This window comes from Pteronotus mesoamericanus, unplaced genomic scaffold (genome assembly GCF_021234165.1).
Source record: "Pteronotus mesoamericanus isolate MK-2021 breed Mesoamerican mustached bat unplaced genomic scaffold, CSHL_Meso_final contig_20, whole genome shotgun sequence".
Classification (NCBI taxonomy): Eukaryota; Metazoa; Chordata; class Mammalia; order Chiroptera; family Mormoopidae; genus Pteronotus; species Pteronotus mesoamericanus.
In genome coordinates, this window is record NW_026555085.1 from 75,608,493 (window position 1) to 75,629,605 (window position 21,113).

General features: G+C 35.2%; 1 protein-coding gene across 1 annotated transcript in view; it reads left to right on the forward strand.

Moving 5' to 3' along the window:
• RNF217 (ring finger protein 217) overlaps window positions 1-21,113 on the forward strand; it is a 113,577-nt gene that overhangs the window by 77,676 nt on the left and 14,788 nt on the right. Inside the window, exon 3 of the mRNA XM_054569912.1 lies at window positions 9,402-9,566. Within this exon, the coding sequence (XP_054425887.1) occupies window positions 9,402-9,566 (165 nt within the window). The remainder of the gene's footprint in view (window positions 1-9,401; window positions 9,567-21,113) is intronic.

The following is a 21,113-nucleotide window of genomic DNA, read 5'->3' on the forward strand; positions in this document are numbered from 1 at the left end:
ATAGAGCTTTTTACTATGTCCTGAACTCTGTCACACTCATACTATATCAAATATAACAAGTACGTTCCTGAATTGAGAGATTTACATTGAGACAAACTTGGCTTTGGTCAAATCCAGTCTTTTTCATTGATAATCATTTGTCTTCTTGTCCCATCAACTTATCATGAGACCAAAAAGCTTTACCATTCCATTTCCACAAGGTTACATTTCATTTTCCAATTAGAAATCTAATTTCTAACCTACACAGTTCCTATAATTTATTAATTCAATTCCAACTACATATCAGTAGAGGGAACAAGTGAGTGGTGGGGAAATAAAAAAATTGAGGCTGTGGTTTTAATGGCACTCATGTGACACCTGGAGACAGACACATCACCTGCCGCTGAAGTTTTTCTTCATAGTGATTATCATCTGGGATTTTACGGTGTATTTGTATGGTTATTTGCTCAAAATCTCTTCCCCACTGGTCTCTAGGAGGCCAGGCCCAGGCTTGCTTACTGCTGATAACCTGTATCGCGCACTGTGTCAGGTGGAGTGTGCTCTCACAATACATTTATTGAAGGAACTAATAAATGACCCAATGCATAAGTAACAGTGTGTATTGTAATCAATGTGGATGGAAAAACGTGGAGAGCATAGGAAAAGAAAGGATAGGAGAGATTGGGAAGGTTTTGTTAAATAATAAATCCATTAAACTAAGTCTTGAAATTTTGAATTGATCAAGCCAGAAAGGTAGGCAGAGCACTAGATCTAAACTCTCAGTCTGCCACATACTAGCCCTGTAACCTTGAGTACAGTTTCTACATCATTTAGTGATAAATGCCATGAGAGTGTAGTCAGGATCAAAGGAGGTCACACATATAAAGTGCTTAGTACCATCTCCAACATATCCTAAGTGCTCGACGCATGCTAGAAATTATTGTGCTTGTTCTCAGTTTTGGAAAGGGCAGCAGAATGAGCAGCCCTGGGTTATTGGGAAGGGGAGGGAAGAGTCAAAAAGAGTAGAAGTGGAATAAAAGATTGGGTGACTGATGGATGCTGGGGGTGACTGTGTCTTGAGGAAGAGGAGGGGGTTAAGCGGCTGGAAAACTAATTCAGTTTAAAATATACTAATAATGTTAAGTTTGAAGATCCTTTGGGTCATCAAAGAGATTTCCAGGAAAGCAGTAATATTTAGCAGGGGAGAAATGAAAAAAGCATGTTTGGGGAAGTAGGGAATGCTATACTTTTTCTTGGAAGAGAGAAGAGGATTGAAAATTATTCAGTATCATAATTTTACTGAAGAAGGGGCAGTTCTAGGTTTCCTTCTTACTTGCAAGTGTAGACCAAGAAATGATCCCCCTTTCCATATGGACTTGAAGTGCATTGAAGGACATACATGAGCCAACATAGGGAACATGTTAGCAGCAATTCTCTTTATGGTTTCCTTGAGGAAAAACTAATAATAATCTTCACCATTCTTCCCGTAAATATTAAAAAAGACATCGCAAAATGGTGTCTTGACTCATCAAGAAGAAAGCCAATGTTCTGAAGAAACTCGCTGTTTCTTATCTTATGTTTAGCATGCTTGTTTCTCTCTTCTAAGTATAAACCTTCTGAGTAGAAATTACATTTTATAGATCTGCACAAATACATTTTTTCCTCAAATGGTCGAAGAACTTTTCTAAGGTCTTTAAGAATATAGTCAGATCAATGGGTTTGTTATTTGTAATTGATATACTTTAAATAAAGTTGAAGTAAAAGACTGAAATCCAGGTAATACTTATTTTACCCTCTTCCCCTGTCTATTACTGAACCTTCTCTGATTTCTCCTGCTGCATTCTAGAAAGTGCCCTTTGGAATGGTTCTCCAGACTCCTTACCATCTTGGTTTCTGTTTGCATTTGGCCAAAGGTTGGCATTGGCAGAACCTAGAAGGACAGAATAGTAGTTGTGTTACTTCCTCACTCCCTTCCTAAGTCAGTGCAAAGCCCCGGCAGTATCGCTATGTGATTTTAGCTTTCCCCTAACTGTCGCCTCACCTATGTTTCTTATTCTCACTGGGCTCCAGAAACTTCTTTACTCCCTTGGTTTTTTGGCCCTAGGAGTGGCAATGGCTGCCCAGTATTTCTGCTTCTGGGGGGCTATCAATTTTTTGTTTGTTCAAATTCTAGCCACACCTCTTCAGTTGTACTCAAATAATTTGCATGTACATGTAAATTAAGTACATGAATGGATGAATGAATGAATGAATGAATACTGCTTAAGCTTCCTTCTCATGAAGATGTTTGAGATTTTTTTTCTATACATAAAAATGTTTAAAGCTTTCCCATGAAAGTGTAGTGAGTATGCTGCTTTGCTCTTCAGTTTTTCTCTGACGCCATCACTTTAATTTGGTAGTGTTTGCAAATAGAGAATTAGATTGTACATCTGCCTTGCCAGACCAGTTTAGTTTATGATACACACTGTTTTCTCTTGGCATTAATGCATCATTGCTGTCAGGAGCTGATAGAAAATAAATGTTGTTTCTTAAATGATTGTTGCAAGCATAGGTTTGTGAGGGAGAGAAAGATGAAGTCAGCTAGCCCAGTTTAAAGAAGCCAGCTTAAACAAATGGTGTGTTATAGATGTTAGTTTTGGAAAAATGTGTAACACACATCTATGTTGCAGTGCTACTAAATTTTATTAGGACACATTTCTCCCTCTACTTACTAATGACATGCTTTGTTCTTTGTCGCTTTCTTGATGTACAAATTAGCCATAATATTTTATAGAGTCTTTACTTGTGCTTGAACTTCTAATAGCAAAGCCAAATATTTGGATTTATTTATATTTTAGCATACCTCTGACAAGAAAAAAACTATAATAATTGTAATAATTAAGACTCCTAAGTACCATAAACTGAGCTGTAATGGGACTGAGAATTGTTTGTTTGTTTTTCTTCACTGTATCACATCATTCCCTTGGGTCTTCAGCTCAAGAGACAAGTGAAGAATCCTTTGTCTCTAATGGACTGCTGAGTAGTGGGTAAAAAAAGAGTAAGCCAAATCTGGAGCTCATTACAAAGTGGACTAGAGGATGTTAGGACTGTGCATTCTTCACCTACCATATTCTGTATTCTTCCTTGGCCACATTTACCCCCTTAAGGTCTGTAAGGGAACCTAATGCTGCAGTCGTCATATGCGTGAATCCTCTCTACTGAATGCCTCCCAGGTGGCCCAGGCACAGCTTGAACACTTTTGTCCCCGTTTGGTCCCCAACCCTTAAGAAAGTTTCTCTTTCATTTTCCAGCTTAGTTTCAGCAATGCTATGAAAAATTAAGGGAAAGGTAACTTAGCCAAATCTGGACAGTGATCAGGGAGCAGTGCTTCATGAAGCCCGTGAGTCACTGGCTCTGCCATCAGGGAGAAATCCCCAAGGAAGAGGTAGAACCTCAGGGGAGAAGAATCAAGGCAAACAAAAAAAAATTCCAAGCAAAACAAAAACAAACTCATAAGTACAGATAACACATTGGTGGTTACCCAAGGGGAAGTGCATTAAGGGTAACAGGGAGTTCAAAATGGTGAAGGGTGTCAATTGTATGGTGAAGGATGGTAATTAGATTTTGGTGGTGATCACTTCGTAGTGTACACAGATGTCAAACTACAATGGTATATATCTGAGACATACTGATAATCAATAAGAAGTCAAACCATGCTTTCCCGTGTGGAGAACCACCCTCCTCTACCATCTTGCTTTAGGATTTGATCTCTTGGGGAAGGAGATGTTTCTTTGAACGTCAAAGACTTCCCATCTTTATAATACCCTGCATTTCTTCCATATGTGCTCCTCTTCAAGAAAACCATCTTAAGTTGTTACAAAACATTTCATAACTACAAGTTATGCCTATTTACGTATTAAGCAGTTTCTTTAGGCAAACCAGGGTCTGACAGCCAAAAGTTTTCCATGTTTCATATGAGGAGTTTTTTGGACCACGATTTGTTTTGAGAGAAACTACAAGAGTATCAGTGTGTAAGACTAAGTAGACCCAGTTTTCTGACACTTTGGCAAGTCTTGGGGTCAAGCCAGCTGAAGTGACATCTCTGTCTGGGCCACACTAGAATTCTTGCCATCCTCCACTGCACCTTGTGCTCTCAGGCCCCTGTGGTGGGTCCTGAAATGTGACACCATCGCTTGTGCCAGGGACATTCCACTCATATTTTGAGGCCATGTTCTCTCTGAACACTACCCTCCGGACTTCCCTGGAGCATCTTTCCCAGGCACCCACTTGTCTGTGCTTCTACCCTAGCAGTTAGTGCATGGTTACTTAGCTCTCTGGGCTTATAGATGTCTCTCTTCAGTAAATTCCTTGAAGACAAGTATTTTCATTCTTTTTTATGTGCCTAAAATCAGTATACTTAGTACTTGCTGCATGAAGGTGCTCAATAAATGTGTTGTATGAGCAAGTGAATTGATGGATATGTTTTATTATTGAGTATTTGTCTTAACCTGAAGTTTTAAAACAATTTCTTCTTGGAAGGAGGGAGGGGGCAAGGGAAAGTGGTGGGGGATAGGCAGAAACAAACGTATTTGAAAAAATAAAAAATAAAAAAAAAAAAACAATTTCTTCTTGGAAAACAGCTTACATTTGTAATACTAAATTTACATGTGGTGATTGTCTAATATTTTGAGTTTAATAGGCAATGGGTTTGTGATTTATTTAAAATAATTCTTTGGACAAAAAGATCGTTTGGTTTTTTCCTGTAAAATGGCTCTAGCAGAGCTTAGTAGTCTTTAACTTCACTTGAAACAATTTTGTTAGATTGTTTTTGTGACAGCTGTCATATCAGCAGGCATTAAAAAATAATTTATCAAAATTGGTGAACTTTTGTGTAACTTTTAATATTGAAGATGGAAGAAAATACACATTTCCAGCATATTATGTTTTATTACTTCAAGAAAGTAAGATGCAACTGAAATGCAAAAAGATTTGCACAGTACATAGAGAAGGTGCTGTGACTGATGGAATGTGTCAAAAGTGATTTGTAATTTTCATGCTGGAGATTTCTCACCGCACAATGCTCCATGGTCAAGTAGACCAGTTTAAGTTGATAGAGATCAAATTGAGATATTAATTGAGAATAATCAGTGCTATACCATGTGAAAGATACCCGACATACTCAAAATATCCAAATCAATAAACTTAATGGTGAAAATGAAAAATTCATCTTTTATTTTACAGAAAAAAAAAACATATGGACTTTTTGGCCAATCTAATGTGTATATAAGAGTGTATAGAATTTAGGCCAAGAAAGACTTAACTGGCGTGCTCTTTGGTTTTGAACTCTTTATTTTGTGGGTTATTTTTCTAGTTGGCATGATTCACTGTCAAGAAAAAATACCATTTGCTTAGGTAAAGTGAGTTGGTTTAACTTGTCATCTGAGTGTTATTATAGCCCAGATTTCTGGAAAAACTAAGGGAATTCAAAAGTTAAAAATATAATATAAAGCTATTTTGCATTCATGGATTCTGGGACGAGTTAAGATTCCCAACTCTGATGACTTTATTCTTGAAATGCTTGCAGCCCTGCCTCTTCTAGAAGAGTTTGCACATTAATCATGATTCTCAGTAAAATGTCATGTGGATAAAATATTTAGTAAACATCATCTGCTAACCTAAGAAGTAATATCATCTCAGTCACTGCTCACAAATTACATGTGTTGGCTTTTCTTTGAATTTGTTTAATGTTAGCCAATATGTGGTACTTGCTGTTTGCAAACTAATTCATTTTATAAATAATTTACTGAGTACTTTCCATGTGCCAGAAGCTCTGTGTTGCTTAACTCAGGAAATAGAGGATGAATGAGGTCCAGCCATTGCCCCCAGTGAGCTTGCAGGCCATTGGGGAGATTAGACATCTACACATTCTGTAAGACAGGTACCAAATCTGGTTGGGACGAACAGGGAAGACATCTTGAAGCAAGTAGCATTTGATCTGGGTACGATTTCAGTAGACAGATTGTTTTAATTGGACTCTCTACAATTACAAGAAGCAGAGATGTGCTCTCTCAAGCTATGTCAATTAAGGTTTACTGTCAGGCTCTGCAGGAAGCAGAAGGGCAGGAAGGCAGCCTTGACAGCCACCACGGCAGGCCTCACGGAGAATCGGACACTAACTCTGGTAGCATGAGGGCCCCTTTATTATCTCACTAGCCGTGACCGCTGTTCCCTTCTCCTTTGATCCGCACCATGGTCACGAAGCTCTCCTCTGTCTTTGCCTCCACAGCAAAGGTTGAGTATAAGTGTATCACCATTTTACTCTTCAAGAAAGAAAGTCCAGCGTGGTTAATCTCTATTCAGCAGTAGGTGCCCAGCTGCACAAAGCACATGCCAGCCACTGCTTAGGCTGCTTGCCAGCAGCAGGGTGCCTGTGTGTGGCATGGGGGCTCATTCCTGGTGTAGGTCGGATGTGGCCAGGGAGGTGGGGTCACATGGCATAGAGCAGTGCTTCTTAAAATTCAGTGAGTCTACCTGGGGACCTCGCTAAATGCAGCTCTGATTCAATAGGTCTGGGGTGTGGCAAAAATTCTTTGTTCCCAACAAGCTCCCAGGTGATGCTGATGGTGCTGCTCTTCTGACCACACTGCGATAGCAAGGATAGAGCTTGGAGGCCTCTGTGTGAATATAACTACTCAGAGGGCAGGCACTGTGTGTGGGAATCTGTGGCTGTGAGATGGTATTTCACGTGGAGGAGTAAATGTAAAGCAAGTAATTGAGGAAGATGCAGTGTCGATGTCTCCATGTGTTATATAAGGCCAATTTTGAATATGGTTAAGGTCAGAGTGCATAGGCATCTTCAGACCAAAAAGTCGGTATTTAGACCAGTCAGATGCAGTCTCTGAATAACAAGGTGGTTGGAATTGGCTAACAGTCCCTTTCTTTTTTTTAATCTAAAGCAAAGAAATGGTTACTTTACTGTTTTCAGTGAGAGACAGTAAGCAGTCGAGTCTCTATTTAAATTACTCATGGTTACTTGAGGGATTGATGCAAAACTCCTCTCACAGTTTGCCTCCAAGTCTGTGTTGATGGAAAGACTGGCAGTAGGATCTGCAGTAGCATTTAATTGCCAGAGTCCCTGGTATTGACACCATGTGTCAGATTCCTTATGATTCTGGGAACTTAGGAGAATCATACATTTCTAATTGTCTTAATTAGAAATTCATAGATGTAATAGTTCAGCCCTTTGTCCCAAAGATCCTTGGACCATTATAATGTTTAATATCCATAGAGTTAATCCCAATTTTGAAGTACCATTATATGCACTCTTATATTCATTTCATAAATATAATCTAAGACTGGCATTTAAAACCAGAGAGTTTCTTTATTTGATGATGTTAGAGTCTGGTGATTTATAATTATGAATAATGTCTAATGTAACAGAACTGAATTAAGTATTTAGACCCATCTGACTTAATGGCAGCTACTCAAGGAAAGGCAAAATCTCCTGACATCTTCTCCATTTCATTCATTATGTTTGAAATTTCATTCATTTAGGCTCCATGTAATATTTAGGTCTTTTCTTCATGGTTCAGTGACATAGGAGAATGATCATTTTATATCCTTTTATCATCTGGAGCTCACACACTTTAACTCGGTCTTCTTGCTCTAAATATGACTCATGTACACATTAATGATCAGAAAAGGCAAAAATAGTTAAGTGACTGACTAGTAACATCCCTTTTTCTAAAAAAGGCAACGATTATCTTAATTTCTGTGAGTAAAGCCTTGAAAAGATTTTCAAATTCCTCTTTATAGTGGTAATCATGGAAAATTCTGACTTACTGAATAGTTTAATCACATGACCTTCTTTGACTTCTACACTTTGATTTTTAATCATCATAGAAAGAATGATGTTTAGTGTGAGAAAGGATTGTGGCATGATGAAAAAAATTTGGGCTTGCAGCCACACATTTTGTTTGAATTTCTTTTTAACACTTACTTGCTATACTTACTTAACTTACTTACTTATTTTGAGCAAATTATGTATTCTCTGAGACTTGTGTTCCTTCTTCTGTAAACTTGTGATGGTCTTACCTACTTTGCAGCAGTGGATCTTACCTATTTTGTTGGTAAAACAAGGTAGTGCATGTATTGCAGCAGTACAAACATTACTATATAAACAATTGCAAAAAATAAATAAAACATGAAGATTTTAAAATTTTATGACAAAATATTATTTTGTTTTGATATAATTAAGAAGACAAGTACTTTTGTTACCTCATATTTGCATGGGAAGAACATTATTCATTACATAAGTGAAAAATGCAGTGCTTTGAATTATAAAAGGAAGAGTTGTGATTATAATTGCCACTCAATTAATGTATATATTGGAACCACTGTTGTCAAAAAAAGTAGTTTTCAAAAAAAAAAGTAAGTAGCAATTTTGTATAGTTTACCAAGAGGAATTCTAACTGATTTTCAAAATGTAGTCAGTAAATTCACACGTGTTACAGTGAAGTAATTAATATACAGGAGCTCAGAGAAGAATAGTCAGTTATCAATATTGTTCCTAGTTAGACATTTTATTAATTGACTTTCATCACACAGGTCTAGGAAAGTCAAGTTATGTTCATATGTTTTTAGAGGGTGAGGACCAGAAACATTGTGTGAGGAGGAGATACTCCACTGTCATTCAAAATAAAGGAAGTCAGATAAAGTCTTCCATGTCATGTGGAAAACAAATATGTTCCATGAACATACACACACTCTCACATACAGTACCATACAGTGAAAATACAAAAACATCTTTATGATGGTTCCCGAGTTAAGAGGTAACAGGCCACAGAACCATCAAGACATATTATTTCTAATAGGATCCTTTGTATTATTTTTTATAATTAAAAAAGAGAGTGTCCGTTATTTTAAGTGGTGCTTCACGGCAGATAGTGGTATAGCAGTTTACTTGCCAGTATTTTTTTTTATTTGATGAAGCATCTGTGAGATTTTGATTTTTAAAAAAGTGAGTGAAGCCATTGATAAGAAGAGCAATTAAAATGCTGGGGAAATTGAGTCAAGAGAAAGGCAAATTTAAGGACAGCAGCCTGAGTGTGTGGATTTGAGGCACGGTGAGACTTCAGGTTTTATTCTGTGTTTCAATCTAGGGAACGTTCTTAAGACCAAAATGATTTCCAGGACGTCTCAAGCGTTTATTTCTAGTATAGTGTACAAACAGCCAAATCATCTATGCCAAAGCAATTCTTTCCTCTTTTAATAATAAAATAGTCATATCTTGTTGTAGTTTATATCTTTTAGAGGGGAGTTACTTTAAATCTGAACAAATGATAACCTTTCAGCTATCGTAATTTCCCCAAGAATCACCACTTTTATCTTTTAGACACTTGCAGTATTTCTACGAGCACTTAACCCTACTTTTCCTTACACAGATCCAGTGCCCCACTTGCCAATTCGTCTGGTGTTTTAAGTGCCACTCTCCTTGGCATGAAGGTGTTAACTGCAAGGAGTACAAAAAAGGAGACAAACTGTTGCGTCACTGGGCCAGCGAAATTGAGCACGGACAGAGGAATGCCCAGAAGTGTCCAAAGTGCAAGGTGAGATAACCTTTAGGACAAAAGGACAGAAACGTGTGCATCTGGATGTCGTTGAATAATATTATTACAATATTGAAGTGAATTGTATGTATAACTTAATTATTGCAGGTGTGGAGAAAAAGAATATTTGCTGTTTCACTTTAGAAGAGCAATTATAATACATTACTAAATTGACATTTTTATATATGAACAATGTATATTCTTATTTGCATTGCATTTCAAAATTGAGGGAGGCTGCATATAAATATTTATTTTAAACTTCCAAATTTGCACTGAAAATTGGAGATGTGTGTATCAAGTAAAGCTATTATGAAAATAATATGAAAGTAGTATTTCCGGTTTGCCTCATGTGTTACAATTGTTTCTCCTTTAGACAGGCTCTGAACCCTTGCAATCCTTTGCTTGGGTTTCCTTCTGTTGCTGCTTGTCACTTCAGCATTTCAACTGCTTTTTGTAAATTTGGTGAGGTAGAAGCTAAAAATTAAAATCAGTACTTAGGAATTTTATGAATTCCAATTTTCATTTTTCTCTTGATAATCATGCAAGTAATGAAGTTTGCAGGTATTTGAGCTTCAGCTTTGATACTGAAAGTCAACCACACAAGCATATCCTGTAGAGAAATCAGCAAGTCAGTCCAGCCAGAAAACTTTGGATTTGATGCTTGCAGGGTAGGAAGTGTTGAAGTTTGAAAATTTTTTTAAGCTCACATTAGAAAATTATATGTGTGTATGTACATGTGCAGCCCACCACTTTTTGACAAATTTATTTTTAAAAATTATGTCTCAATTGGGCTTTATTTCCTTTTAAGAATAATTCTGAAATTTCTTCCTGGAGGCTTAGCACCAGAAAAATGAAATTTTTCCTGAGAATTTTGGATTCTCAGGAAATTTTTAAATTAATCATTGCAAATTCAACTTCAAGCAATAAGAGTGTATCAGAAGCTGATTAATGAGCATGAATATAATGCATAGATTCACTATGCCAAATTCATATACTAGTCTGTACATACAGTAATATAGGAAGTAAAAGTATTGCCTGAAATAACATGTCACATTCTTAGCAAGGGGAAGAAATTTTGAAATAGCTTAGATGACCTGGCTCTCTTAAAAGTGAGGCCTGAAGATGTTTGTGCTAAAGCTTTCTTTGTTTTCCTGTAGAAGGCAAATATATCTGCAATTATCTTTTCAATTTTAGGGCTTCTTCAGGCCTCTATATTCAATTGCTCAGTACATTTTATTCTTCATCCATTCATGAACAAAGAAAAATAAGGCCATTCCCTCTTTCTGTTGTCCCTGCAGTTTATTGAAAGCTACTGCTCAGTTTCAAACTAAATAAAAGCCAGTAGGAATTTAGGAGTGTTGTTAAATTATTCTACTTAACACTTTGTACATAAGTATACTTTATATCTCTCTGGAAAGCTATGAAAACAAGTACTGGTTAGCCTGGCTGCAAGATCAAATGCTGAATGAGCTATACTGCAGCATTATGCAGTGGGGAAATTCAGAATGAATTGAGGTAACACAAAAAACATACATTTGTTACTGTAATCCCTCATGTAACATTAAGTGGATTCTGATGTAGAGAAAGAAAAGACAGCCAACTGTAAGACTTTACTGAAAGCACTAAAAATTTCCCCCCCAGTTTTAACAAACATAAGCAATTAAGAGAAAGCATGCATGCTGGTTCCCCTGTGAAGCAATAGCTACAAGGTTGGGGGCTTTGCAAGGAATTACCTTTCGAATAACTGAGAGGAAAGGCGCCCAGGAAGATGGAATCATTTTACCTACCTTGTAGCAGACAATCTGCTGTATGGTGAGATTCAAGTTCCATAACATTCATGTGAGTTTAAGTCATATTTTGTTGCCTGTTTTGAATACAATTGGTTTCAGTTTTCTTTTAAACATAGGACTTTAAAGCTTTGCATTTTCTTGTCTTTTTTGGTCAGACCTTAAAATTACACTTTCCCCATGAAACATTTCTATTCTTATAAAATCCATGAGATACTACTTAATGAATTAATATTTTTTATACTCCAAGGCTTTACTTTCCTAAGTAATCCTTTTAAATTTGTAAATATAAAAATGAAAGATGCTAAGAGTTTGTGATAAAGAAAAACTTCACACAGTGCTTCCAGGTGAACAGAACAATGATTATATATTTTCATAGGACTATGTTTTCAATAATGATAAATGTATTTAAAGTTTGTTGTAACCAAAGTATATTTATATTGTTGTACCATGCATAGGTATAATTATTTAGATTGATTCATAATTTTAACAATAATTCTGATTTTGAAATGATTGTTTTATTTATAAACATCACATAACATATGATAGAAATTTGAAAAAGAAAAAGAAAAAAATTCATCCATATTGTTGCCACTCCAATGTGCTCACTGTTAACCTATTAGTGTGCCTCCTTGGTCATTCCCTATTTGAGTGACTTATTTCTTTTTTCAGTTTTAATTGTAGTAGGCAGATAATTTGGTATCTTTTGTTTTTCTACTTAACATGTCAAACCTTTCTTATAAGTAGTCTTCATAATATTTATTTTATTAATTATGTAATACTTCCTTAAATATCCTTTTGCTCTTGGATACCAAAGCTGGCTTTGTTTGGGTTGGGATTTTTTAAAATATCTACATATTATAAATAATGTATTGATGATCTTGAATATACAGGATCTGACACAAATAACACCCCTTTTTTATTACAAAACCTTTTATTACAAAATCATAAGCATGTAATTATATAATTCTGTAACATAACAGTATCACATTCAAGCACATCATATGACATTTTAGGTGAAATGTTTAAATTGCTGTCCACCTCGTGACAGATATTCATGTACCCTACCAACCACACTCAAGTAGGTGTTACTTCTGCCAGAAACTGTATCTTTTCTCACTATTTTGGAACTTTAATAGCATATTTTCTAACGGTAGAATCACTGGGTTAAAGGATATCAGTGTTTTTGGCATTTTGTTCATATTGCTAATTTGCTTTCTAAAAATATTGGAACAACATATAATTCCACCATAAAAAAATTGAGAAATTTTTCCTCTATGAAAATTTCCTATTAGCATTTCAAGTGTTCATAAAATTGTAAATCAATACTTTAAAAATATTTTGCTCTTGTACTTGAATTTCCTTATTTGCTTTTAGTTTGAATGTAAATTTATATATTTTTGAGACTATAATACTCCTTTTTGAATTTTATGTCCTTTACTTTTTTTTTGCCCATTTATGTGAGTCAGATTGGGACATATTTTTCATTATCAAATTATATGAGCACTCTCTTTGAAAATACAAACACCTTTTCTGGCATATTTTCTCCATGAAACATTTCTATTCTTATAAAATCCATGAGATACTACTTAATGAATTAATATTTTTTATACTCCAAGGCTTTACTTTCATAAGTAATCCTTTTACTTCTATTACTTTCTTTTAATATCACTGCCAGGTTTTTTAAACTGTATTGGTTATGTGTGTGTATTTTTAATTTTTAAAGATTCTTCTTTGACAAAATATATTATTCTTTTTCTTTTGGAATGGATATACACACACACTTCATTTTATATAAATATATATAGGAAGCTGAAAATGATATTTGTATATATATTTGATGTATTTACATATGTTTTATAAATATTTGGTCCTAAGCTTAAAGAATTATGTTAGCCAGAAGTTTAATGAAAAGGTCTATTTTCTTTCTTTTAAATATTCAATTTCTGAACACTTTGACTCTTTAATCCACACATAACTTATTTTGATGTTTATTATGTATTGGCTATCTAAACTATTTTTTCCAAGTGAGGCCATCTAACCTATTTGTGCTTATTAAATTATCCCCTGCTCGTTGACTTGCAATTTTTCTCTAAGTGTGTAAATTAAAATATGTAGTAGTCTCTTTTCTGAGCTCCCCGATCTTCCAGTAGCCAATTTTTCAAGGAAATTTTGGGCTTCTACTGCTCAGTGTTAAATGATTATGCCTTTGTACACTGCATAGGTAGATTTAGCCATCCAAGCCAAGTTTGATAACCTATTAATCCATTATTTTAATTAGTTTTACAAATAAAGCAACTTTTCTATCATAATACTATTTCTCCTGTAATGAGTTTTTACGTTTTTCTCAAATGAAAAGACCAGTTTAATATATGATACAGAGTTATGAAGAGATTTAATTATGCTGAGAAATCAAAATTATTACCTATAATTGAATTTTGGCAATAACCACGAAGAACATTAAAATTTTTCCCTCCCATATATGATCAAGATAATTATACATAAGTGTGGTTTTTTATACTAAGGTAAAAATATTCAAACATTTTTGTAAGTTACTGATTTGTAAGTCCATTTTTATGAAAAATTAATACAGTATAATAATCAGCTTTACTTAGCCATTTTTATTTGAATCTCACTATTAATTCATAGTATTCATCAGTCACATATGAGACACTGTTGTTATCTTTAAAATGTATTTTCTGTTTTACATACATTTTTACCTATGCAGAAGATATACACCAATTTTAAAATGTCTTGAACATAGCACAAAACAATATAATTTTTTAATTTTACATTTAAATTTAAAAAGCAAGTGGAGGGTTTAAACTGTGTTGGAGGTATTACAATATTTGTTCAATTTTATGTAAAAATTCACTTTGAAGCTTTATTTTATAGCACAATTTAGATACTAAACTGAGTTAATAAGAAAAAGAATTGCTAAATCAAAGGAAATGAAAAGTTAGATGCACACCTTAAAATTAACAAACATAAAATTATACAATACAAAACAAGTAAATAAACAGAGTTGGAAGCAATTCTACATGTACACTTTAAGTTTAAATTGTTAAAGAAATACTGTGGAAATATTAGGATTAAAATAATGTTATTTTGTATTGTGGTAAAAAAACACATAAAATTTAACATCTTAACCATTTTTATGTGCAAATGGTGTTTTTTTAAAATTTGTTTTGTTTGAAAACTTGAAATACACTGTTCTGCAGTGAACACTCATTATGAGTCTTTAAACCAAAATCTATTTTGTTGTTTTTGTTTTCAGAAAGTGGTAACCACATATTATTTTATTGTTCAACACATACGTTTTAAGCCTGTTTATTTAAAGGAATTATAAAATGAATATTTATTTTAATTCCCTTTAAATGCGTAGCAAACCCCCAGCTGGATATTTACAAAGGCCTGAAAATTTTAGACTTCAGAAGAATTAAAATCTCAATATTACTGTCTAATATTACCATAAACATTATTAAAAATAAAAACAGTTATGAAGCCTTTGAAAATATGGGTGAGAACTCTGCTAAGAATGGTTAATGATCCAATTATCTGGTTGTTCCTCAAAAGGTTTAATATTAGTGTTACTTGTTTTAACCAGCTTTAGGCTGTTAACCATATCATGATTTTTTTTCTTTGTGCCGTTTCAAATCATTAAAACCCCATTTTTCCAAATGCCAGATTTCTGCCCTCTTGAGTATATTTTTTTTAACATTTATACTTTCAAAAGAGAAGTAGACACATCATCAGGCCCTTTAATAATTTGATGTAAACCAGTTTAAAGTGAAAAAGGAAGTTAAAATTAAGAAATAATTATGTAAAGAAGGCAGCACATAAAAGAGCATTGTATCCTCAAAAAACATGTCTGAAGGAAATATTGCAACATGTTAACACTATTAAACGTGGGTGGTGAATCTGTGTACATCTATTACATTGTTATCTCTAATTTTTAAAATATTTGAAATAGTTCCTGATTAGAAGGAAATAAAACCTAACAATGGAACAGAGAGACTATAAAGCATTACAATTCAGGAGCTGCTTACACATATCTCTTTGCCTGCATAGCCTCTAAGGATTTGGCTGTTACATTTTTTTTTCCTTCCTCAGGTAAAATGTTAAATGTTGCTCAGAATATGGACTTACTAAACAAAGTTGGGTCAGTATATCTCAAAATGGTTAGCTGTTTTTTACTTTGAAAAATTAAAGGAGAATTCTTGAAACGTTCATTTCCCAGTTACCTTCGTCCATATTAGGTAAGAGGAATATTTATACAAAAATTTGTGTAATGTGGTACAGATAATAGTCACGGCAGACTAGACTACATGCAGCCGGCCACCTTGATTTTCTTTTATATAAATAATCTCACATTTCAGTTTAAGACATTTTCTAAGACATTGAATAAAAATAATTAATTAGGATATTATGTGTTTTCATAGGCTAATATATAAGTAATGTAATTTATAAATTAATGAATAATTAAGTCATTTATTTTATTCCAGGATCAACATACATGTTCCCTATTTCTAAGTGACTGGATACTCACTTTTTTTTAAAATAAAGAAATGTCAAGACATAAATAGGGAGTGCTGAATTCTGAAATGTCATCTTCATTTTATTTATGAAAATACATTTGTATAATGTGCCATTTGTGTTTTTGGTAATAGTACAGTAATAATAATAATAATAATACTGTCTAATATATACTGATATTCACTACATGTCAGTCTCCATTATAGTCTTATACATATGTTGTTGTTCCTTCAAATCCCTAGATGTTATCCTAAAATGCTAAGTTCCAACATGCCATCCAGATTTTAACTATTCAATACCTTTTGGTAAAACATAGTAATGCAGTATGTAAGTTACATTTGTTATCACATTTAATTTTCAAAAGAAAGTTGTGAGGAAAGGGGAATTACTGCCATTTCAAGATGTAGAAATAGTTCCAGGGAAGTTAAATAATGGGAAAAAGCAGGCAGGGGGAAGCGAACTATGTTCCTTAATAATTTATTGTGATATTGGAATTAAGGAAATTTACTCATCATTATATTTCCCCTTTAGATATTTTATTTTCAGAGACAGTGCTTAATTTACTTCTGTTCACATAAAATTAGCACAAAAGCCATGCCTGTGGTCTCTTATAGCTGAGCTGTAGCTATGTCACCTCGTTGCTGAAGAACTTGGAATATGAATGTTAGACCTTAGAGATAATCCTGCAATTCTCTGGCACCACTCACACCACCACAAAATCACATCCGGGGAGGGGCCCATGACTGCTTTCAAATAGTGCCCATTCAGAAAATAAAATAACTTCTCCTTGAGGACTAATTGTCCATTTTAACTCTCCACATTGCTTGAAATCACTACTTTTGGAGTACTGGTTATCATTGCTACTGTTTTCTTGGTGTGCCAAGGTCTGGGCCTTCGTTGTGAGGAGAGTCTGATTATTTGGTGGCAGATACTTTCTAGGACATGAACTGTACTGTAACGAATGCCCCATTTTTATGACAAATAATTTTAACATTTTATGCTCTCCTGAGATTAAAGTAAAATGTGACTACATATATCATTTTATTTAAAAATTAATATACTGTTCTAAATATAACATAAAATAGAAATAAGTGAAACTGTCAGAATGAAATCATATTTATTTTAACATATAAATGCTCAGGTACCAAGACATTAGAAACATAAAGAAGTAGTCATTTTTTGCAGCTATTTATAATGCATAACTTTGGATTTAAGAAACCTTAAAGTGAAGTTCAAATATTATTAATACCTATCCTGTATATTGTCCATTTTAAAATGAGGACAAAATAAGTATATATGTATGTTTATGCATATATACCCATATGCTTAGGTATTAATGTAGTTAGAGTCCCAGAAAATTCAGTATATATTAAAACCATGAAACATATTTTGGGCTGATCCACAAACCGAAGTTAAAATCTAAATCAATTGACCCATTCTCATTTTACACAGTAATTATATAACCAATAAAATCCCTTATCTATATAAATGCAATTATTTTGCATTTATACGTAAAATAAAGCTGAATTCTATGTCCAGATATTTATAAACAGATTTTCACCTACATGAATGTCTAATGCATTAGAAAATTATATGCAGGATGGGATCAGCATTGTAGGACAGCCGTAAATGCCAGCATCAGCCACCTTTATGACAACAAAGCATCCTCCTACCAAAAAAATACAAAAAACAAAAAACTCGGAAGCATTTCCAAGGGGTTGAGAGCCCTTATGGAAAGCCTCAGTCACAGATGAAGCTCCCGAGGGGAATGAAGTCCAGTGAGCAGTGTGGACAGGGGACTGTTTTTCCCTTTTTTAAAAAATAATTTATTTATTTATTTATTATTTTTATATATTTTATTAATTATGCTATTACCGTTGTCCCATTTTTTTCTCCCTTTATCCCCATCCACCCTGCACCTCTCCTCCCTCCAGCACTTCCCCCCTCTTAGTTCATGTCCATGGGTTGTATGTAAAAGTTCTTTGGCCTCTCCATTTCCTTTGGGCCAGTTTTGCCAAGGGATCTAAAGCTTTCTTAGATGATCCATTTATTTTTATTTTCATTTCAAGTTTTAAGAGTTGCTCTCTGTCTGCAGCAAACTCAACTTAAAATTCAAAACAGGGCACAGGTTTTGCTGCTGGTAGTAATCAATAGCAGAACAAAGGTTTGGGGGTCTATGAGGAAAGTTACATACCCAAATGCATGCTTAGTGTCTTCATTTGCCTGAATAGACATCTCCAGAGCATTATATTCTCCTCTCCCCAAGAGGTTCTTCTCTTCATTTCCCCATTTCAATAAATAGCAACTCTACCCCTCCAGCTGCTCAGGTCAAGAATTTGTATCATCCCAGACACTCTCTCTCTCACACCCCACATCCATTAGTCATGAAGTTTTATAGATCGTACCTTGAGATATATTCAGAATTGGACCACATCTCAGCACCCCCACTGTCAATTAATCTTGTTATAGGGCATCAGCATCTTTCTCTAAGACTTTTGCAATGGCCTCCTAACTGTTTTCTTACTCTTCACAGTGTTCTTAACACAGAAACCAGAACAAGGCTATTAAACATAAAGCAGATTACATCACCCTCCACTCAGAACCTTCCATGGCTCCCATCTTTCTTATAATGATCCAAGAGCTCTTTCTTAGAATGGTCCTATACGGTCACACTGTGGACACACCTCAACACCATTATTTCTCTGACATTACCTTGTACTTCCTTCATCCTCCTCCAGTAACGCTGCCCTCCTTGCTTCAGAAACATCAGACATGTTCCCTCCTCAGTCTCTATACTTGCTCTTCCCTTTCTCTGGAATATTCTCTTCTCAGATGTTGGGATGGCCTGGCACCCCCCCCGACCCCACCCTTCATGTCTTTGAACAGAATTCAGCTTCTCAATAACCACCTTCCTCAACCTTAATAGGTAATATGCCCCGTATATGCTTTATTGTTTCTCCATAGCACCGTATTATGTAGCACTATTTAAAATAGTGGATATACTTTACAGCCTGAGAGCAAGGATTTTTATCTATCTTGGTCCTTAAAGTAGCTTTAGCATTTAGAGTAGTGGTGGGTCCTGTGTAGCACCAAACAGAAAACTCTTGAACGAACAAATGTTGTTTTTCTTTCCTCTTTATATGGACTTTTAGTGAGAATCCATTATATGCTTTTTAAACATGCTCCTTTTCCTCACATATCTCACAGACAGGGAGACACAGTAGTTAAACTCACAATGGTAAAAACAATGAAACACTATTGCACTTCAGGAGGGCTTTGCATAGAGTAAGAGAGTTCATGGTGAAAGGGACATCCCATTTATCTTGGGGAACCCAGAAAGAGCCAGGTGGTTAAAGATTACTGGACAGATTTTGGCATGATAGATGGTATCCAGGAACAGGAGTATTACAATGAAAAGTACAAGGGCACAGAGCCAGGAAGTGTGTGCTGTAGAAAATACCCACAAGTACTTTGTGGTTCCCTTAGAGTAAGGTTCACAGAAGGAAGTGGTGAAAGGTGGGGCTATAGAAGGAAACAAGTCTGAGCTTTGCATGCAATGTTAAGAAACATGGATTTTATCCTCTAGACTGAAAAGCTGTAAGCAGGGTAATGGTGGTATCAGATTTATATTTTAGTCTGGTGGTTGTTGATGATATTAAGGTAGTTGTTGACATCTAGAAGGAAATGCTGAAAGTATGAGCTAAGCTAGTGGTCAAACAGCTGGAGAAGAGGAGAAAGATTAGATAAGTCTCTTGGGCCTAAAACTGTCTGACCTTGGATGTGCGAAATAAAAAGAGTATATCCACCAGATACCTAGTTTGGGTGTCTGAATGGATTAGTGATACCATAAACCAAGATAAAACATGGATATGGATGTAGTGTTATTTTGTCATTGTTGGATCAGGAGGCCATGGATAATGATGACTTCGGTTTTCCTTATTTGAGTTTGAAATGGCTTTAAGGCATGTAGGTATATATGACCAGCAAACAGATGTTGCACGAGTCTGCTGTTTGGGAGCCAGGTCCATGAGGAAATTAAGAAATGAGATCTTGTTGAAGGAAGTTGGGTTCCTTCATACTTCCCATTTGGGTATGGAAGAGATTCCTCAGAGTATGTTCCAAGTGGTGAGCCATGGGTGGAATCAGGGATAGGCGACAGAATAGGGACCTGTGGGAGGTAAGAGGAGCACCTAGACAGAGGGTGATATTGAAACAAGAGTAGATAGAAGGTCAGAAGGAGGTAGTCATCATCTGATTTAATGACACTGAGAGATACAATTAGATAAGAATTTAAAAATTGGATTTAATAATTAAAAGGTCATATATAATACTCATTTGGTTTTTTATTTTTATATTATTGTTTTATTACTGTTCAATTACAGTTATCCCCATTTTTCCCCTATTTCTCTCCCCTGTTCTGCCTACCTCCCCTCCCCCACAATCAGTCCTCCCCTGCCCTCATCCATGGGTCCTTTATACATGTTCCTTGAGTTGACCTTTCCGCTCCTTCCCCCTGTCATTCCCCTCCCCCACCTCTCTGGTCACTGTTAGTTTGTTCTTTATTTACATGTCTCTGGTTCTGTTTTGCTCGCCTGTTTGTTTTATTGATTAGGTTCCACTTATAGGTGCGATCATATGGTATTTATCCTTCACCGCTTGACTTATTTCACTTAGCATAATGCTCTCCAGTTCCATCCTTGCTGTCAGAAAGGGTAGACGATGCTGTGTGACAGGACCTTTGCAAGTCTCTTTAAGATTAAAAACAACAAACAAGATGAAGATGATCTGGGCCCTTTTAGATCTTACCAACTGGGAGAGTAGAGGGTTTGAGTGGAGGGATATAGATAATTAAAGAGTTTTAAAGGGTTAAGAGTGAGAAATGCCAGGGCAGGACTGGCACAGGCTGCCTCTCAGCTCGTACATGCAGTGTCAGGGATGTGCGGTGCTGGGTATGCTCTCCCCACCTCTAGTCCTCTTGACTGGTGAACTGCTTGCTACTTGACCATTTCTCTGGTCAAATGTCACATCCTTAAAGAAGCTTCTTCCAACCTTTAGACCAAATCAATCTCCTCCTATAAAATCCTCTCTTCACAACTTGTTCTTTTTCTTCAGAGCATTTGTCCTAGCTTATGAGTGCATATTTATTTGTGCAATTGATTAATGTCTTTCTACACCTTAGACTATAAGCTCTTTAAGGTCAGGACCATATCAGGTTTTTTCAAGG